The following is a 17,164-nucleotide window of genomic DNA, read 5'->3' on the forward strand; positions in this document are numbered from 1 at the left end:
CTCTGGCTTGAGGGATGCTTTCAGCTCTCACCAGTGACCTTGATAGGGATGGTGAGAACCTAATGACAGGCATTTATGGTACTTATTACAGCACATTGAACAGTGGAAAATAATTGTCCCCCGATATCTTGTGAACGCATCAGTGAACTTTGATTTGACAATACTCACGGCCCGTGTTGGATTTACTTTCAATGAACATTTAAGTGGTTGTGTTTTACAAGTGCAAATACTTGTGAAAATCTAATTTTAAGCTTCAGTGGTCACTGAAAGCCAGTTTCAAAGGCAGTCAGGAACAGAATGATGCGACTTACGTAAGGGAGGCATCACAAACTGGGACGATTCACAAACACTGTCAGACAAAGACTTACTCACTGGAGAAATCACAGAATCATTTCAACACACAAATGCTATAGAGAATTTTACAGCTTGGTCAAGAAGAAGAAAGGGAGGCTGATTTAATCAGTGATAAAATGATTATTAATGAGTGATCAGCTTAATTTCTCTGAGTGTAAATCTTCCGACCCTGAGCCTGTGGAGTGTTAAGTGTGATATTGTGCAGGTTGAGGAGTTTTTAGAGTCTGAAGTTACTGAGACTTAAGCAGGGCCACAGATCTTTGCAGAATCCCAGCCTCAGTCAATTCCTGCAGACTAATCCCTCCCAGTCTTTGAAGAGCTCTGCAAGTACAAACACCTGGGGAGCTCCTTCCCCAGCCATGCAAGGCACAGGCAGGATGCCAATATCAATTCCCATGACCAGCAAAGGTTAGAGGACACACCAACACAGAGGGGCTGCAGGAAGCACAGCCCCTCTCCTCCCCTTTGCCCACCCACAGGCTTCCAAACTGCTTTTGCCCTGCTAAGGGAATACCTCATCCCGCCTCCAGTCAACCAGCCCTGCTCCTGGTGCTGCAAGGGATGAGGCCTCACCTGCTCGTCCTCCTACCTCAACAAGCTTAGACCATGCTTTCCATACCCTCCAACAGCAGGTAATCCCATAAACATTGGAGTGAGATCTTCCTCCCTGCTCTCTCAATTCCTCACTGCACAGGGGGAATATTGGATGGATCTTATCCTGGTACCAGAATAGTGACAGAGCTCTCTGAGCCACTTCATGTGCTCAATGGGGCTTGGGCTCCCCAAGGACATGCTGTCACCCGGGCAGAAGGGAGTCAGTGGATTGCACCACTGACTTGGAAAGAGGCTCCCATTTGCTTCCGACTTGTGTACAGCTCCTGAGCAGAACGTGGCAGGAACCAAAAATATGGTCCCAATTCTGTTCATATCTGGCTTTCAAAAACTGCTGTTCCTTGACTTCAGCCCTCCAAAATGATCCCTCCACTTCCAGTGAGTCTCAGCAGATGCAAGAACTTTGGATTCCTTCAAAGGTCCATGCTGTTACTCAGCTACTGCACTGCTCTGTCTGCAAGGTGCTCGTTCCAGGGGAAGTGAAGAAATGCCTTATTTATAAAGACAGGGATTTCCATTGGATCTGCCAGTTTCAGTAAGGTGCACAGAACTCCCTTAGGCTCCTTGGGGCAATTCCAGCTAAAGAGTGCTGGGCACCACGGAGTTGGAAAGGGTTATGGAGATGCTATTTTGCAATAGTTGAGGTGTAAGGTTGAGAGAATAGAAAACAACCGAGTTTGATTGCCAGGGAAACAAGGATAGCAGTAGGATTTTCAGTGGCATAGGGACTGATGTTGTTTCAGGTCAGCAGAATGGCAAAAGGAAGGGGGGCAATGTCAGGGCTCTGCACCAAAGGGCCTGTTATTCCAGTTGCTCTGTGTCACCTTCTGACCTTATGTTGACATTTTGCAGCTGCCTGTGGAACGGAATTTCTCCTTGGGGAAGAAGCATGTGAGGTTCTTCAAGCTGTTTCAGAATTGTCCATGAATTTCATGGAAGTTACGTGTGCAGCAGGCACAGAGCAAAAGGCAAGAAGCACAGGGTGCCCTGGCCACCTGTATCCACAGTCCCAGAGAGCATCAGGCTGGGAAGCTGAGCAGCACTGACCACCCAGACCAGGAGAACCTGAGATAAAGCCGAGCTGGCCCATCCCTGGATGTGCCTGACATTACATTTTCTCCGTGCTTTTACTGTCTAATTTAAATAACCCAAGTGATGGGCTTATTGCCACTTACACCAGGGCCTCATTAGCGGGGGCTTTGCCAAATTACATCTTTAGCTCAGAACCTTTTCCTCAGGGGTCACACTTTCTGATTTGCAGCAGGTAATGAGATGCACTGAATAAAATGTTCCTGGCAGGAAAAGCCCCAGAGGCACTGCACCCCTTGCTGGGATGCCAGGTTATTCCCTACCCCCCTCACCCCATTATCCTCCTCACCTTCTGCATTGTACTCAGACCTCCACTGACCTTTTCCATTCAAAAAGCAGAGAGATGGATAATAAGAGATGCATAATAGGCTAAAGAAGTTAGACTGGGAGTCCAAAATACTCAGTCCTCAGCTCTGCAGCCCTCTTGCATGACCTTGCATAAGTCACTTAATCTCTCTGTGTTAAATGCCTCTGGTTGTGACCAAGGAATTTTATCCTGGTCTCCTGTAGTTACACAGGATCTTTTCAGCACAGGTTATGTCTCCCACAGGACGGAGAGCATCCTGGGATGGGTCACTATGAGCTGTAACAATCACAGAATCACAGAGTGGTCTGGGTTTAGGAAGAACCTTAAAGCTCATCCAGTCCCACCCCTGCCATGGGCAGGGACACCTTCCACTAGCCCAGGTTGCTCCAAGCCCCGTCCAACCTGGCCTTGGACACTTCCAGGAACTGGGCAGCCGCAGCTTCTCTGGGCAACCTGTGCCAGGGCCTCTTCACCCTGACAGGGAAGAATTTCTTCCTGATACCTAATCTAAACTTACCCTCAGTAGGTTTAGATTATAGGGCTCCTTGAGGGACCCGAAGTCAGACAGGGAGAGACAGGCTGGGATCTCCTGCAGTTCACAACTCAGCAAAGGAACTAAGGACCGAGCCTGGAGGTAGGTTGCCAAGGCAGCAGGTACAGAAGGAGACTCTCACACCTCTACTTACCAATTCTGTCCAGCCTGTCCAGAGCCACGGTTTCAAAAGCCCTGCGCATCATGGGGTACTCCTCCAGCACCTCGTTGAAGTTGTCCACGGACAGGGAGTACAGGCGGCAGTAGGTGTCGGCTCGCACGCTGGCCGTGCGCCGGCCCCGCGTCAGCAGGCAGATCTCTGCAAGGACACAGCAGGCTGGCACAGGGGACAGGGGACAGGCACACCCCCTGCACTGACCCTCACACCCAGCCTCCTCTCCAGCTGGGCTCCACCTGCTCCCCCACCGAAAACACGGCCAGTGCTAATACCCTGCCTGTGCACCAACATTTAAAAATACCAGGGGCTCCGTCGTGGCAGCTGCCACACACAGCTGCACCTCGGGGATTCTGCTGATCTAATTAGCCAGGCAAGTTTTGTTATGGTGGATTATCAAAGATACCATTTGTGCATTCCTACTGGAGGAGCTGTCTTTCTCCAGCTCCTCGTGGGCGCTGGGAGCACAAGGTCAAGCCGTGCTCTCATTGAAGCTGATTCTCTCTAAATTTGTAGTAAAGGCTCTCTGCTGACATGTGCTTTTGGTGCCTGGGTGTAATTTTGATCCCCACACCTGGAACATTTGTCTTTTCACAGTTTTCAAAGATTTTTGGGGATATACCACATGCTTACAGACTGTCAGGGAGAGCCACATTAATGGCACCTACCAACTCACGGTGTATTTACACTGCAGTCATCCCCTCCTTGGAGGATGCTCAGCTCTTACAGAACAGAAAGCCCTTGATTCAACCACAGCTCCTGGAACACTCAACAGAGAGCTCCCAAATCCTGCTTTTCCACTGCTTACATAGAGTATGGGCAGCTAAGACAGGCACTTCAAGACAGCTGGTGTGACCTAAAGCCTGACAGTGCTCTGCTCTCTGCGTATGTTGGGTGTCAATCCACCAGCATCATTCCTTGGATTCATGCTAAGTCTACCCCAAAGAGTTGTGTGTATGGTATCTACAACACAGGGAATGTCATGGGCAATTTCAATCCAATCTGTCAGTCAGGGTATCTCTGTAACTCCAAATCCCAGCTTGCAGACATGAAAAATCCTTGTACTCCAGGGAGGTGCTGAGAGGTTGTTCCATTGGAACTAAGAGTAACAGGAGTGTGGGCAATGAATGACAGGGACTTTCTAGAGAAAAGGCCTCACAGAAGGGAAGGCAGGTTTCATCCTCCTCCTCTCGGCAGATCATTAATGGTGCTTGTACCACAACATTCATCTACCAGAGGACTGCCTGTCTCAGGCTGTATGAGCTCTCTATGGGGCTCTGACAGGAGAGGGGGCTTTGTGTTACCCATAAGAGCAATATCCTAAATCTTTTCTGACCTCATGCTAGTCCCAGAACTCTGCTGCTGACACATTTTGCCTGCCTGCTGACCTTCCTGACATTTTGCTGAGCCACAGGCTGGGGAAATGATGGACAGTGTTTTTTCCTCCATGTCTATCCAGCACTTCGAGTGGTAGATGCCAGACAGCAGGACTAGGCAATACTATAAATGTGCCTGGAGATTTGAGAATGGGCCATTTTTTACCTTTAGGTTCTCAGCTTCACTGATTGTCAGTATTTGGGACCTGTAAGAACAAAGCTCCCTTCTCTGTTTTGTTATTTATTATCTGGACTCCTGCAGTACCCACGAGCCCCAGTCACCTCCCACTGCACCATCTCCTCTATGGGAAGCTGCGGGGCAGGTGAGATGAACAGAGATGGAGGAGGAGGTGCCTGGGGTGTCAGTCCCATGCGGTGCCATCCCTGTGTGTCCAGGACAATTTAGGGAATGTATGAGCATAGCAATGGGTGCTGTACCTCCAAAGTAGGATCCGTCGGCCAGCTTGGTCTCCTTGTTGCCCTTGGTGAGGACGCTGACCACGCCGTGCTGGATGAAGTACATCTTCTTGCCGATGGTGCCCTCCCGGATGATGTAGTCACCCGGCTGGAACACCTCGAACCGCAGCTTGGTCAGCATGGACGTCACAAAGTTGGGGTCTGCGTTGGCAAACAGGGGCATGGAGGCCACCAGCTTCCGGCAGTTGAAGTTGATGATTTCCTGACCACGGTGTGATGCAAACGAGAGAGAGGTGGAGGGAGAGGGAGGGGGGAGAAGAGATGGGACAGGGAGCAGAAAAGACACACGTGTTTAGTCAACATCTAATGACCTATGGACATCCCCTACTTGATCTGTGCATTACAAAGTGGGAAGAAAAATCCCTTGGTGTGGCTCCCCCGGTGCAGGCTGGAACAGGCTCTGGATGCTGGTGAGCTGGAGCTGACAGCCCGACATCATGCTCCACTGCCTTGATTCCTATGCTTCCTCTCTGAGCAGGGACAGCACTCTCAACCTCCCAAACACACACAGTGTTCTTCTTTCTGCAGGAAACCTTGGACTGTGAGAGCTGCAGAGCACTGGTGAAATGCTCTTTGAAACAGCCCAGGGCTCCTCTCTGGGAAGATGTCATAACTCACCTTGGCAGCCCCACGTTCTCTGCTGCCCTTGCTTGTCAGTGAGATATTAAACTGCACAAATGTGCTGAGGCATTGGGAGAAAGAATTATCCTGTGCAGACTGGGACAGTGTCAGGAGAGGGGAGGGAGAGGAGCCACCAGTCACTGGGGCACGGGCTGGATCATCAGCCTTGGCTGAAGAAATCCCAGCTCAGCTGTTCAGCTGTCACACAGCAGACGGGCTGTGTCTCTCCTGTGGCTCGGTGTCACTCGGGGGGTGTGACAGCACAGGAGCTGCTCTGTGTGTGTCAGCTCAGACCTAGAGAGTGGCAGAAAGTGATACTGAGTAAATCACCTCAGCACAGCACTCCCCAGCCACACAGGGAAGGAGCATATGGATGACTGGAGCAGGAAGAGATCTGGGGAAGCATCTGTCACCTCCTCACTGGGAGTTTCAGAGGGTTGCCCTTTGAGACTTTGGCAAAACTACTTCTGAAACATGGCTGGCATTTCCTCAGCTCTTCTCTCTCCCATGGAGGTACATTACAGGGGGAGGAATACAGAAGAAAGACCCCTCCTCGAACTTGTGGGTGACATATTGCTGACATTCCAGGGAGAACCTGCATTGCCAGGCTTCAGCTGGGGAGGGGGGCTTCTGTAAAGACTTCTTTGATTTGTGGGCCCTGCTAGGAGGCTCCTCCTTCCTTTGCCTCTGCCTGCTGTCCCAGCTGGTAGATGGGGCACAGACGAGACCAGCACACCATGCAGAGTTTTAGATAAACACACGAGGTGGGAGTTTGCTGAGACACTGCACCAGGAGCTGCACAGCTGCCCAGGGTGACAGGAAATGCAATGCCCACTCCCTGCCCTCCTCACCTCTCGCAGGGGCTCGCTCAGCTCCCCCAGGATGCTCTCCTCATCAAACATCTTCCCCTGGTACCGGTGCTCATAGTAGTCGTGGATGCGCTGCCGCATGTCTGCCGGGAGCTTGTGGAAGGACATGTACTGCTCCACCTGTTTGTACTGTGCAGGGAGACAGCAAGGGCAGGAATTACCAGGACATGCAACAGATGGTCCCTGCTCATGGACCACCCCCACATCTGCTCCCTTCACACCAAGCCAGCCCCAGGAAGGTAAATCTGATGGAGGAGAGAGCAACTGTCTGACTCCAAGGGGAGTTTGCAGGCTTGGCTGTCATATTCCTCAAATGACTGCCCCACGTTTTAACTTTTAAACTTATCCTCAGCCAGTTACCCTGTGGAGACAACTCCTCACTGCCTGGGTGTGCAGCAGCCCACGTGCCTGTCCTGCCCTGGGAGCAGAGCTGAGTAAGGAGTGCTCAGCTGGGAATCTCCTCTGAGGAAACAGTGCTGAGCAAAGACTGTCCAGGATGAGAGAAAGGAAAGCACAACGTGCCCCCCACAGCAGGTTTCCCATGGCACACGGCAGAGTGGTGGCCAGGGTGTGACCTGGCAGGGACGTGTAGCACCTCGGGGCCTCACTGAGCACAGGACTCACTGTACCAGGGGCCACAGGAAGCAGAGAACATCTGCCCTTGGGTGTGCAGTCACAAACTGAAGGACACACAGAGGACCCAAATCTGAGTTACTTGTCTGAAGCTGCAGTACCCATGACCTGCTGTTCCTCCCTCTGTCTGCCCTGCCATGATGGCACCTTTGCTTTCCCTAGGGCTGCACAGGTCCTGATTTTCCTCCCCTTTCCTGGCTCCTGTTGCCCCATTCACTCACTCTGTCTAACCCATCCACATTTCTTCCTAATGGTTCGTGTTTCCATTGTGTTAGAGGGGAATACAAGGACATGCTCTGACTGATGCCAGAGTGGGTTTGGGGGATGAATAGTGTTTTCTAAGAATAAATTACACTTCCTCAAGGGCACAGGGCTGTAAGTGGGTCCTCTTGCCCTGAAGGTGCTGCAGGGACAAAGTGTGTGCACTGCAATGGCCACGCTCCCTCTCACGGGCAGGAGGTCAGAACATGATCCTGAGTGTGTACCTGACAAAAGGACCGTGTTGCTCCTTTCCTATCCCTCTTTCCCCTCTTCTCCCTGATAAGTCCGTCCCTGAATGTCCCTTTGGTGCAGCTTGAGTCTATTTACTGAAGTTGGGCTCGTTACAGCCGCTCCTGCACACCCCAGTTCTCTGCTCTGGTACAGCCTGTGCCGGCCCTGCCTCACATGCCAACAGTTCCATCTGCACCAGGGAGAGAAGGAATTACTCTGAGAAGCCAAGGTGGCAGAGGGGACACTGGGGCTTTCCTGGCATTTCCAAAGCAGAGGAGCTGACTGTAAATATTCATGATCACTCCAGCCTGATCAAAGTCAAGCGAGTCACCCCAGGCAGAGCACTGGCAATGAACCCTGCACTTAATTATTGGGATTTTGGAGTTCTGCAGGGACTGGCAGGATGCTGTGTCAGGACAGGATGTGCTGGGTGCTGGGAGGGAGAGAGGCAGGGAGAGGGAGTAGAAACCAGGGTCTCACATGTTGGCAACTCCTTGGCCTGACCCCAAGGAGAATTTTGCAAGTTATGCTCTTAAATGCAAAAAGTTTGGCTTAGATGCCTAAACGCAGATGTGTCCTGCCACTGGAGATGCACTGCAGCATGAGACATCCATAAAACCTGGCAAACTGGACATGGGACAAGCAGGACACTCACCATGGAAAGTGAAATCATTAGGCACCAGCTTTTGCTGACTCAGGTTTAGGAAATTTATCTGGAATCCATAAAGAGTTCTGCTTGCTTTAATGCTGCGTTGTTGTTGAATAAATTATTTACCAAAATTATCACCCTATACCCTCAGTTTTAGTCCAGTGCCTTGAACCGGAGCACTGACCAGTGTCACAAGATGCCTCCCATCACCTGGTACCAGCCCCCTGCCCCTACCCCTCTTCTCTCCACCATGAGCCCTTGCTATCCATCTTCAGCTGGCCTTTGCTTCTTGGGAATAACACCCCCATAGTTCTCAAATTCACAAGCACAGCTTGGATGGGGTGACTGGGACTCTGCTTATTCACTACTGTACGTGGATTTATTGCTTTGTAACACAGAGCAATAAATTACTGCTCTGCAATGTCCCTGGGGCTTGTCAGATTCTCCTGCCACCACTGTCCCCAGATAAGGCTCAGAGGGAAAACAGGACGAATTTACTTCACCAGAAATAAAGGTGCTGCTTCTGATTAGAAATTAAAATCATGGTTATAAAAGAAAGCTGTAAAATAAGAAACCATCATTCTCTGTCACTGTTAATGAGAGGAAGGTATCTTGTCTCTCCTGCCTTTGCTATTGCTCCCTCCTCTCACCCAGCCAGCTGGAGGGGTTGGGGGCCCTTAACTCCAGTGGGCAGAGATGGAGTCAGCAGAGATGCTCAGAAATGAAAGCATCAGTCCCTCTTTCTATGTTTGATAAACTGAAGGTTCATGTGGGGTTTTCCCCTTTCCTTGGAGCTGCTCAGCCAGGCTGAAGGCCCCACTCCTGCAGGGTCAAGCATTCGGTACCATGCACATCTGGCACTCTCTGAAGCCACTTCTTGCCCCTTTCTGTTCCTTTCAGACGTGGCCAGGCCTCCCCTGTCAGCCCCTTTCACCTCCTTCCTCCCTCGTGCTTGTCTCCTCAGTCTCCCACTTGTCTCTGTGTCCTCAGCCTGACCTGTGCTCAGAGATTAGTGGCCTCTCTGAGTTCAACTAAAAAGACTCATTTAGGAATTATTTAAATCTCTCTGAAGACAATCAAGTCCATTTAAATCCCAGCTCATTTTCTTAAGTCTGTTTTTCCTCAAATAAGCCCTCGAAGGAGGTATTAATATATCAAAAGGAAACCATTTAGCTCAGTATTTTTGCTTCTATAACTGGCCACTTTTCCCTCCTTGCCTCACCACTCCCCTCCCCTTCTACCAAAGCTCAGATCACTCACAGTCCAAAGGGAACTAAATATTTTTAACTCCTTCCATGCCCTCAATGCTCCTCTCTCAGGCAGGAATAAATCACTGGCTGAAGAGGCTCAACTATTCCTAATTCTGAATCAGGCACATGGTGTGACTCTTGGGGTGCCCTGTGCAGGGCCAGGAGCTGGATGATCCTTGTGGGTTCCTTCCAACTCAGGAGATTCCAGGTTCTATGATACTGTTTGCATCCTTCTAGAAATAGGCTGAAGTCACTGTGGGACCAGGTTTCATTTCAATCTCAGTCTCCACAGCTGAACTCCATGGAATGGAGTAACAGGAGATGCACCTGTGTAAGGAAAAGGAGGCTCCAGCAGAGCAATGGACGTTCAATTCAGAGAAAGATTACAATGCTCTGACAGCATTTCCCATCCTGGTAGGACATACCCTGGGAGAGTGGATTAAGAGCCATAAACAGCCCCCCTGTCCAATGTTGGTACTCTCCCAAATGGAATTTAGTGCTTCATGGGGGAAAGATTGAGTTATGAGATCCACCACACGAGGGTCTGGATGGGACACAGCTGCACCTCCATTTTATTTTCTCTGATCTCTGATTAGGAGTAAAACAGTGCAGCTCCCCAGCACTCAGTAATCATCAAACCTACACAAATGCTGAGTTCTGGGGTTTTTTGTCTCTCAAACCATTCATATTCCCATACTCAGGATTTATTCCACATCTTACTCAAAATGATCAGGACACATATTCTCCTGGAGTTGCAGGACGACTCCAGGAGCAAGTGGTTTAAGGGAAGAAAAGTGAAGTTCTGTAACACAATAAAATCACTCTGACACTTCTGGTGTGATCTTTGGTGGGTTTATAATTTTTTGCTTGCTTTTATAATTTTTCTCTTCCTTCTTCCTGAAATTTTGCTGAGATCTGTAACTGGTGCAGTCTCCAACAGTTTATCCAGAGCCTGTGGGAAGACAGCTGGAGTGGCTGCATGGGAGGAGTTGGGGGAGATCAGTGTGGCACAGGTAAATTACAGCAGGTTGTTCAGGAGCCAGTGGTAATTTCAACACCACTTCAACAAGAACAGCTCAGTCCACATTGAGCACAGCACCAAACATTATCAGTGCTACTTCTGCTTTTTGATTAATGAGCTAAATTTAAAACCCAAGTCTCTCTACTCTTCAGCTTTGGAAGCAACTTGGTAGCTACCTCCATTCTGCAAGAGTTTTATGTGCTGACCTCCTCCAAAGCCTGGGTTAACCTCTGTACCACGGCACTCACTAGTTTTGCCACCAGCAGATGACTTCTCAGTGTTACATGTTACCTGCTGCAAAGCCTGGGACACTCTCATCCTTCCTACCTGGTACCTTCAGGAATCACCTTACCCACAGTTGGGCTCCTTATCCCTCACTGTCATGCAAAGCCCACAGACACCACCAGAAAGTTCCCAGAGCTTTTTCCCCATCTTCTATCCAACATTCATTCCTGAGGGTGGCTGTAACCACCAGCTGCTGCAGCTGCCTCCCCTTGCTGTTCACCAGCACTTGTTCAGGCAAGGATTGTCTGAACAGATAATCCCATTTCTGGGCTGGGAGGTGGCAACAGGGTCACCAGTGAGCCTAATGAAACCCTTTTTTACCTCATCCACTTTTGCTGCAAGCAATGTAAGTGTCTGCTCCCTCTGGGGATCTAAGAAGAGCAGATCCAAGAGCTCTGGGACAAATCTCTTTGCATTAAATGCTGTGGGCAATGCCTTGTTTGTCTGCTCTTACAGGTGCTCAGACAAAAGGTCTAATCCTGTTCATCCCAGGAAGGTGGTGCAATGGTGACTGTATTATGTACAAACCTGTACCTCCCAGCTATGGAAACAGCCTGTTTTCCTTGGATAGCTCCAGCCTGGGAACAGCCCCTGAGGAGAAGGCCTCGCTGGGTTTGAGAGGTCACATCCCAGCATAAGTCACTAGTCCAGCACAGGGCACTTTTGGACCTGGTCAGCCAATCTCCTGGAACTCAGATCACAGGATATTTTGGATATGTCAGGTTGTGTCACTGGATCCACATATCTGGAGTGTGGTGGGGAAAAGGCACCGACAGTACTTTCATCACAGGAGCAGAACGAGGGAGGTGAGGTGAAATCTGTCACCACACAAAGGCTGGAGATGGGGACAAGGGAACAGTGAGCGTATGCAATTGGAAATCAAGATTCCTGGGAGCAGCCTTCTGCCAGGAGAGCTGGCTCGGCGGGGAGGCTTCGCACTTCCACAGTGAGGTATTTATTTATTTATTTAGGTACAGTTCAAGTGCCAAAATTAATTTCAAAACTGATAATGAAGTTTGAAATCCCACACTGGGATCTGCAGAACTGCTGAGGCAAGAACACTTCCCTTTCCCTGACAAGGCAGGCAGGCCCTGTGCGTGCACAGACACTGCTCAGACCAAGCTCCCGTCAGCCGAACAGAACTGTTTGACTGCCACGCTCACAAATAAGATGTCAGAATCTGAGCTGTGACTGCAGTATATGATACATGTTATACTGCTTCAAAATGGGGCTTCTCTTAGTAAAACATGGGCAAACCAAGTTCACCAATGAAATATTCCTCTGCGAGAATAAGAACTACTTGACCCCAGCTCAGTTAAGGCAGTCTGCACCGCGAGATATTTTTAAAAGAAACCATTAGGTTTTCATTCAGAAACCATTTCCATTTTATAATCAACCCAGGATTCTTTCATGAGAAGGATTAAATAACCTTAAAACGGTTGACACAAATTTCTGATTTTCTGGTTGAGATGAACAACTCATTATTCATAACACTCCACTGCCTATGTCTGACATTCTTACTGACTCTGCAAACCAGCCAGAAACCCCTGATCACAGAAAAAATACCCTGAGGCAGTGCTGAGACACCAGGCCCAGGCACATCAGAGGCTTAGAGACACAATCAATAAAGTACATCATTTATAAGCCTTGTTATCAACCGCAGATGCTTTGATTGACAGTAACATGGGACATGACGGCTCTCAGGCCACCTCTGCACAGACTGAGGTAATACACAACCAGTGCAGACAGGACAGGATGAAGCAAAGCTCTCCAAACTTTTTCCAATTAGGAAATCTGATTACATTCTGCATTTGATTAAGTTTTCCAAACACCTTTAATTTCTGAAGTGCTGCACACTCTGTACCCTCTCCTTCATACACATTACCAAAGGAGTACGGGAGCTTTGCAGCTTTCCTGGCATCGGAACGGATGTTCCCTCAGGAGGGGACTTCTACAGAACCCCTTTGAACTCTAGGAATGTGGGAATGCCACCTGAGAACCTACAGGCACTTGGGAATGTCACTTCAAATCCTGCCCAGACTGGTAATGAAGTTTCCCACCGCCAGCTTTGTGGCAGAGCAGGTGTGGGAATTCCGGCAGTCTGTGCCCAACTCCGGGCTCAGAGCAGCTGACACGAGTTACCTCAGTGTATCTGTGCCCTGCTGTCCCCCAGGCAGCCCTGGCTAAGCCAGCCCTGGAGCCACGAGAATTAATGCAGCTCCAGTACAGGGCTGTGCTCAGGTTAATTAGCTCGGCTTGAGGGGGAGTGGAGGGGGAGACTAATCAGCAAGGGCAAGTTGCCAGGCTAATGTGATTATCCTGCATCCAGGACCCCAGCTCGGATCTCTGCACCCAATTGCCTGCACACACCATTGGAGGCAGCTCAGAACACCAAACTGCACAGTAAACCAGCCTAAAGCACCAAGGCAGCTGTGAAGGGGCAGCCTGAGGGCTCCTTTTACCTGGTGTTGTGTGTCCAGACACAGATTCAGTGAGGAAGAGGAAGAGGAGAAGGAACAACAGAGGCACAGAGCACTCCAGCTCCCACCCACACCCTTCTGAATTTTCTGACAAAAGCACATTAGGGATGCCCACTGCCAGGGGCTGGATCTGCACCTCAGCAATCAGCAGCACTTGAAAGGTTTTCCTCACATGAATTTGTCTAAATATTCTGAGGCTAATCAAACCTCAGACCTCCACAGCACCTCGCAGCTGTGAGTTCCACAGTTTCATTACAGACCATAAAATAGCCCAAATAACTCCTTAAACCTGCTGCCCAATAAGACTCTCTGCTGCTGGTCTCCAAGAAAGAGCAGGGACCTGAGCCTAGACAGATTCTCAGCTCTCATCGCAGCACAAGAGCAGTGTCTGAATTCCCCTCCAACAAATACTGGTCCAACATCTCTAACAGAGATGGAACATTCCAGTTGTTATACTTCAGCCTTTAAAATGACTAAATTTTCCCCAATTACTCTTTGTTGAAGTCAGGCTTAAATGCTGATAGTTAGACAATAAATTGCTTGGACAGCCAGACCATGGGATGAACTGTGGGAAGCAAGGCTGTGCTGATGGTTGGGCAGGGCTGTGTCAGGAACTGAGAGGTGATGTCACCAGTGCTCTGCAGGGTTTATAAAGTGACTCTCTCTTCAGTGTTACCTGCTTGTCCCCTTGCAACTGTGCTGCAGCACGTGCTTCTTCAGAATAATGACAAGTGAATATGCAAGGACCTGCTCAGATATATTTTAAGAACAAGAGGCCCTGGATAGACTGCTCAGGGAGGAGGAGGAGCGGGGCAATGAATGTGGAGAGCAGAGAGCTGGAGAGAGTGCCAGTGTAGCACAGATCCTGAGGAGAGATGAGGCTCTGGAAGGAGAGATTACAGCTTTGCTGGGCTCTGCAACGCTGACAGCAGCAATTCCCACCTCTCCTCAGTCAATCCTCTGTGTGCACCTGGGGAGATGACACAGAGAGCCAAGCCTCCCTGCACAATGCCCATCACTGCCTGCATCCTGCTGGGATGGGGGAGAGGAGCCTGGAGTGTCTCTGCTCTGTTCCAAGGAGCATGGCTGCAGAAAACAGCACAGTCACCCTCCCCAAAGCCTCAAGGTTACTGAGTCTGCTGGGGAGGATGAGTGTGTGTGTGTGTGTGTGTGTGTGAGTGTGGTGACTTGACAGAAATACTAATCCAGCTGAGCTCTAGGATTAGGGAAAGAAATTAATAGGAGAACCTGCAAAAAGCACGAAAATAACTTGCATATCCATCTAGTTTATTCCTCTCCTGGGGAGGAAACACTCTTCCTCTCACGTGAGCCACAGTTACTGCAGGCTGTGGGGTACTTCTGCAGTCAGTGATGAGCTTAGATGTGAGTGAAGGTCTGAGCAGTATGAAGTAAGAAAAGCAGAGCTGAGAACAGTGGCAGGGAGCACTGGGTGAGATCGAGTATGTGGGGCTTCCCCCCCTGGGTCAAAGCTGTCAAGTTGACTCAGAACACGGAACTGCACAACACGACTTTGGGAAATGTTTCTATCAGAATCCCTCAGGATAGACCTGTAGGGGCATTGTCTCACATGCAGCAAACAGACACCAGTCTTGGATGCAAAGATAGTGCAAAGATATAACACCAGGCTGAGGTTAAGAGATAAGAGTCAGCTGCTGATCCTGCCACTGACTCTCTCTGTGACCATAATATCTATGCAATGCAAGATGTGACAGACAGGTCCCTTTTACCTTTGCCTCTGGGAGTGGAAATCAAACAGTCACATCAGAGTGCCAGATCTAGAGAGCTGTTCTGAGCCAGAGCTTTTCAAGGGAGGCCAGGGCCAGACCTGCACGGTGGCTGTGCCCCTTGCAGTGCCCACGGTGGTGTGACTGTGCCACAGGGGACTCCCCACTTGTACTCAAGAACCTCAGCACTGCACTGGCCTGGAAGGTGTAATATCCCTCTCCAAATTCTCCATGGTTCCTACCACCCTATCCATCCCATCCAGCTTCCCTGCCTTGCAGAAACCAGCACAGCAGAAAATGAGATGCTACAGGACCGGATTTAGACAGGACAGGGATTGAATGTCCAAATGTTCAGTGAATCCAAGGCAGAGGGAGGCAAGCCCTGCTCCTGAAGCCAACAGACAGCATGGCTTGGCATTTATTCCTCTTCTCAAAAGCCATGTTTGTACAAGGGAAGAACAAGTTGGTTTGGCAGAGGTCTAGACAACCTGAAACCTCACCAAAAACCCGCTCCTGAACCTTGTCCTGAGGGTTACACCAAGCAAAACCTCTTCAGGACAGCAGCTACAACCTCCTGTCCTGTTTGATGTTCCTGCTGTTCCCCTCCCTCCCCACTGCCTCCCCTTTTTCTGGCTATTCCCAGAAGAGCTCCCAAAGTCCCTGTAGGCTGAGCTGTGCTGAGGAGAGAGGCAGAGCCCACAGGTGCCCTCAGAAGAGGTCTCTCAATTGCTGCTTCTACCAATCGACCTCCAAACTTGTTGAGATTCTCTCTATAATATGCTTCACCAGACACTTTGTCCCATGAGGACTGAACTAAATTGAGTTTCAGGGCTGCAAATCACGGAGCAGCCTCATTTTAATCATGGCTATTCAAGTACTAAGGAATGCAGAAAGTAAATACATATTTGTTTTTAGGCCATCATTTGTCCCATTTGCAAGAGGAAAATTAACGTATTCAATCCCTGAGGCATCGATCCCAGGAGAAAAACTTGGGAAATGAACCTGCTAAAACCACTACACATGAAATACACCCTTTGTGAAATCCTCTATCTGCTGCTTTTGTCACAAAGCTCTTCCCCTGTATCCATTAACCCTGCCATTCATGTCTCCACATTCTAATAAGGCTCTAAAATTTCACATTTTCCTGCCACCCCCACTGCAGTCCCTGCTGGCTTCCTGGTGACTGGTTTCCCTGAGCACTGACTGGAATCCAACTTCCAGGGTCAGTGTCTGCCCTTGTCTTCAGGCCTGGCTTGAGACAAAGCCCGTAGTGCCCAGTGCTGCAGGTGTAACCTTGGCTGCTCTAGGCTGGCCAGGTGGTTGGATTTGCAAATCAGTCCTTGACTGCTATGCTACTTCAAACACATTTGAATAAATACTCTGCATCCAGAGATTTGATCAGCTTGTGTTCCTGGTGCTGCAGTGTCCTTCTCTTTGGCATGCCTTGCTGTCCATTAGAATTAGTCTGAGCTGTAACACAGAGGTAAAACTCTACACAAAGCCCAGTGCTCTGGATGCATCCCGGCCCTCCATGCTCTTCTCCTGGGCTTTCTCTCTCTTTCAGCTCCAGTTGTGGTTTGGGATCTTCCCTATCCTCAAAGAATGAGTCAGCCTCTGACCATCTTTGCTCTCCCTCTCTGCCCTGCTCTCTTTCCATGGTCCAGCATTGTAATCCTCATGTCTGAAACCTGTTCCTAGGCCATCCCACCTCCTCCCTCAACATAAAATTCACCTGGACTGTGCATGCTCACCATAATTTCCTCACTTGAATCACAGCTCCCCTTTCCACTTACTCTGCCTGCACCTGGCAAGGTCAGAATAGGACCAGTTCCTCTTAGTTTCCAGATCAAATGTATCCCTAGGACCCTGACCATAAGAGCTTCTCACCTATGGCTTCCCCGGCCCCACTAACTGAGGGAAGGTGCTTTTTTTTTGGATGCCCTGACCATCTCACAGATTTACAGCATCACCTTAAACCCAGCACCATCCATGGCTGCTGTGGCAGTGGGAGCCTGATCAGCTGTGACATTTCTGGCTGTGCCCTCCATTGTGCTGTTCAACAACGGTGCAATTAATTCCACAGCTACCCAGGGAACCTGCTCCGAGCTCCCAGCTTTGATCTGGGCTTTGGGGTTTGTTCTGTACCTTCACTCATGAGCACTGAAGTGAATAATCTGGATACTTTTAACAGAGTACT

General features: G+C 49.6%; 1 protein-coding gene across 2 annotated transcripts in view; it reads right to left on the reverse strand.

The window, feature by feature from the left end:
• HCN4 (hyperpolarization activated cyclic nucleotide gated potassium channel 4) overlaps positions 1-17,164 on the reverse strand; it is a 106,628-nt gene that overhangs the window by 21,664 nt on the left and 67,800 nt on the right. For both annotated transcript variants that reach the window (XR_003530049.1, XM_027657530.1), the window contains exons 5-7: positions 6,395-6,541; positions 4,884-5,124; positions 3,049-3,213 (exon numbers count right to left, since the gene is read on the reverse strand). Coding sequence is in view for 1 of the 2 variants with exons in the window: in XM_027657530.1 (XP_027513331.1) it covers positions 3,049-3,213; positions 4,884-5,124; positions 6,395-6,541 (553 nt within the window). In the remaining variant the exon portion in view is untranslated. The remainder of the gene's footprint in view (positions 1-3,048; positions 3,214-4,883; positions 5,125-6,394; positions 6,542-17,164) is intronic.

This window comes from Corapipo altera, unplaced genomic scaffold (assembly GCF_003945725.1).
Source record: "Corapipo altera isolate COAL_440 unplaced genomic scaffold, ASM394572v1 308, whole genome shotgun sequence".
Classification (NCBI taxonomy): Eukaryota; Metazoa; Chordata; class Aves; order Passeriformes; family Pipridae; genus Corapipo; species Corapipo altera.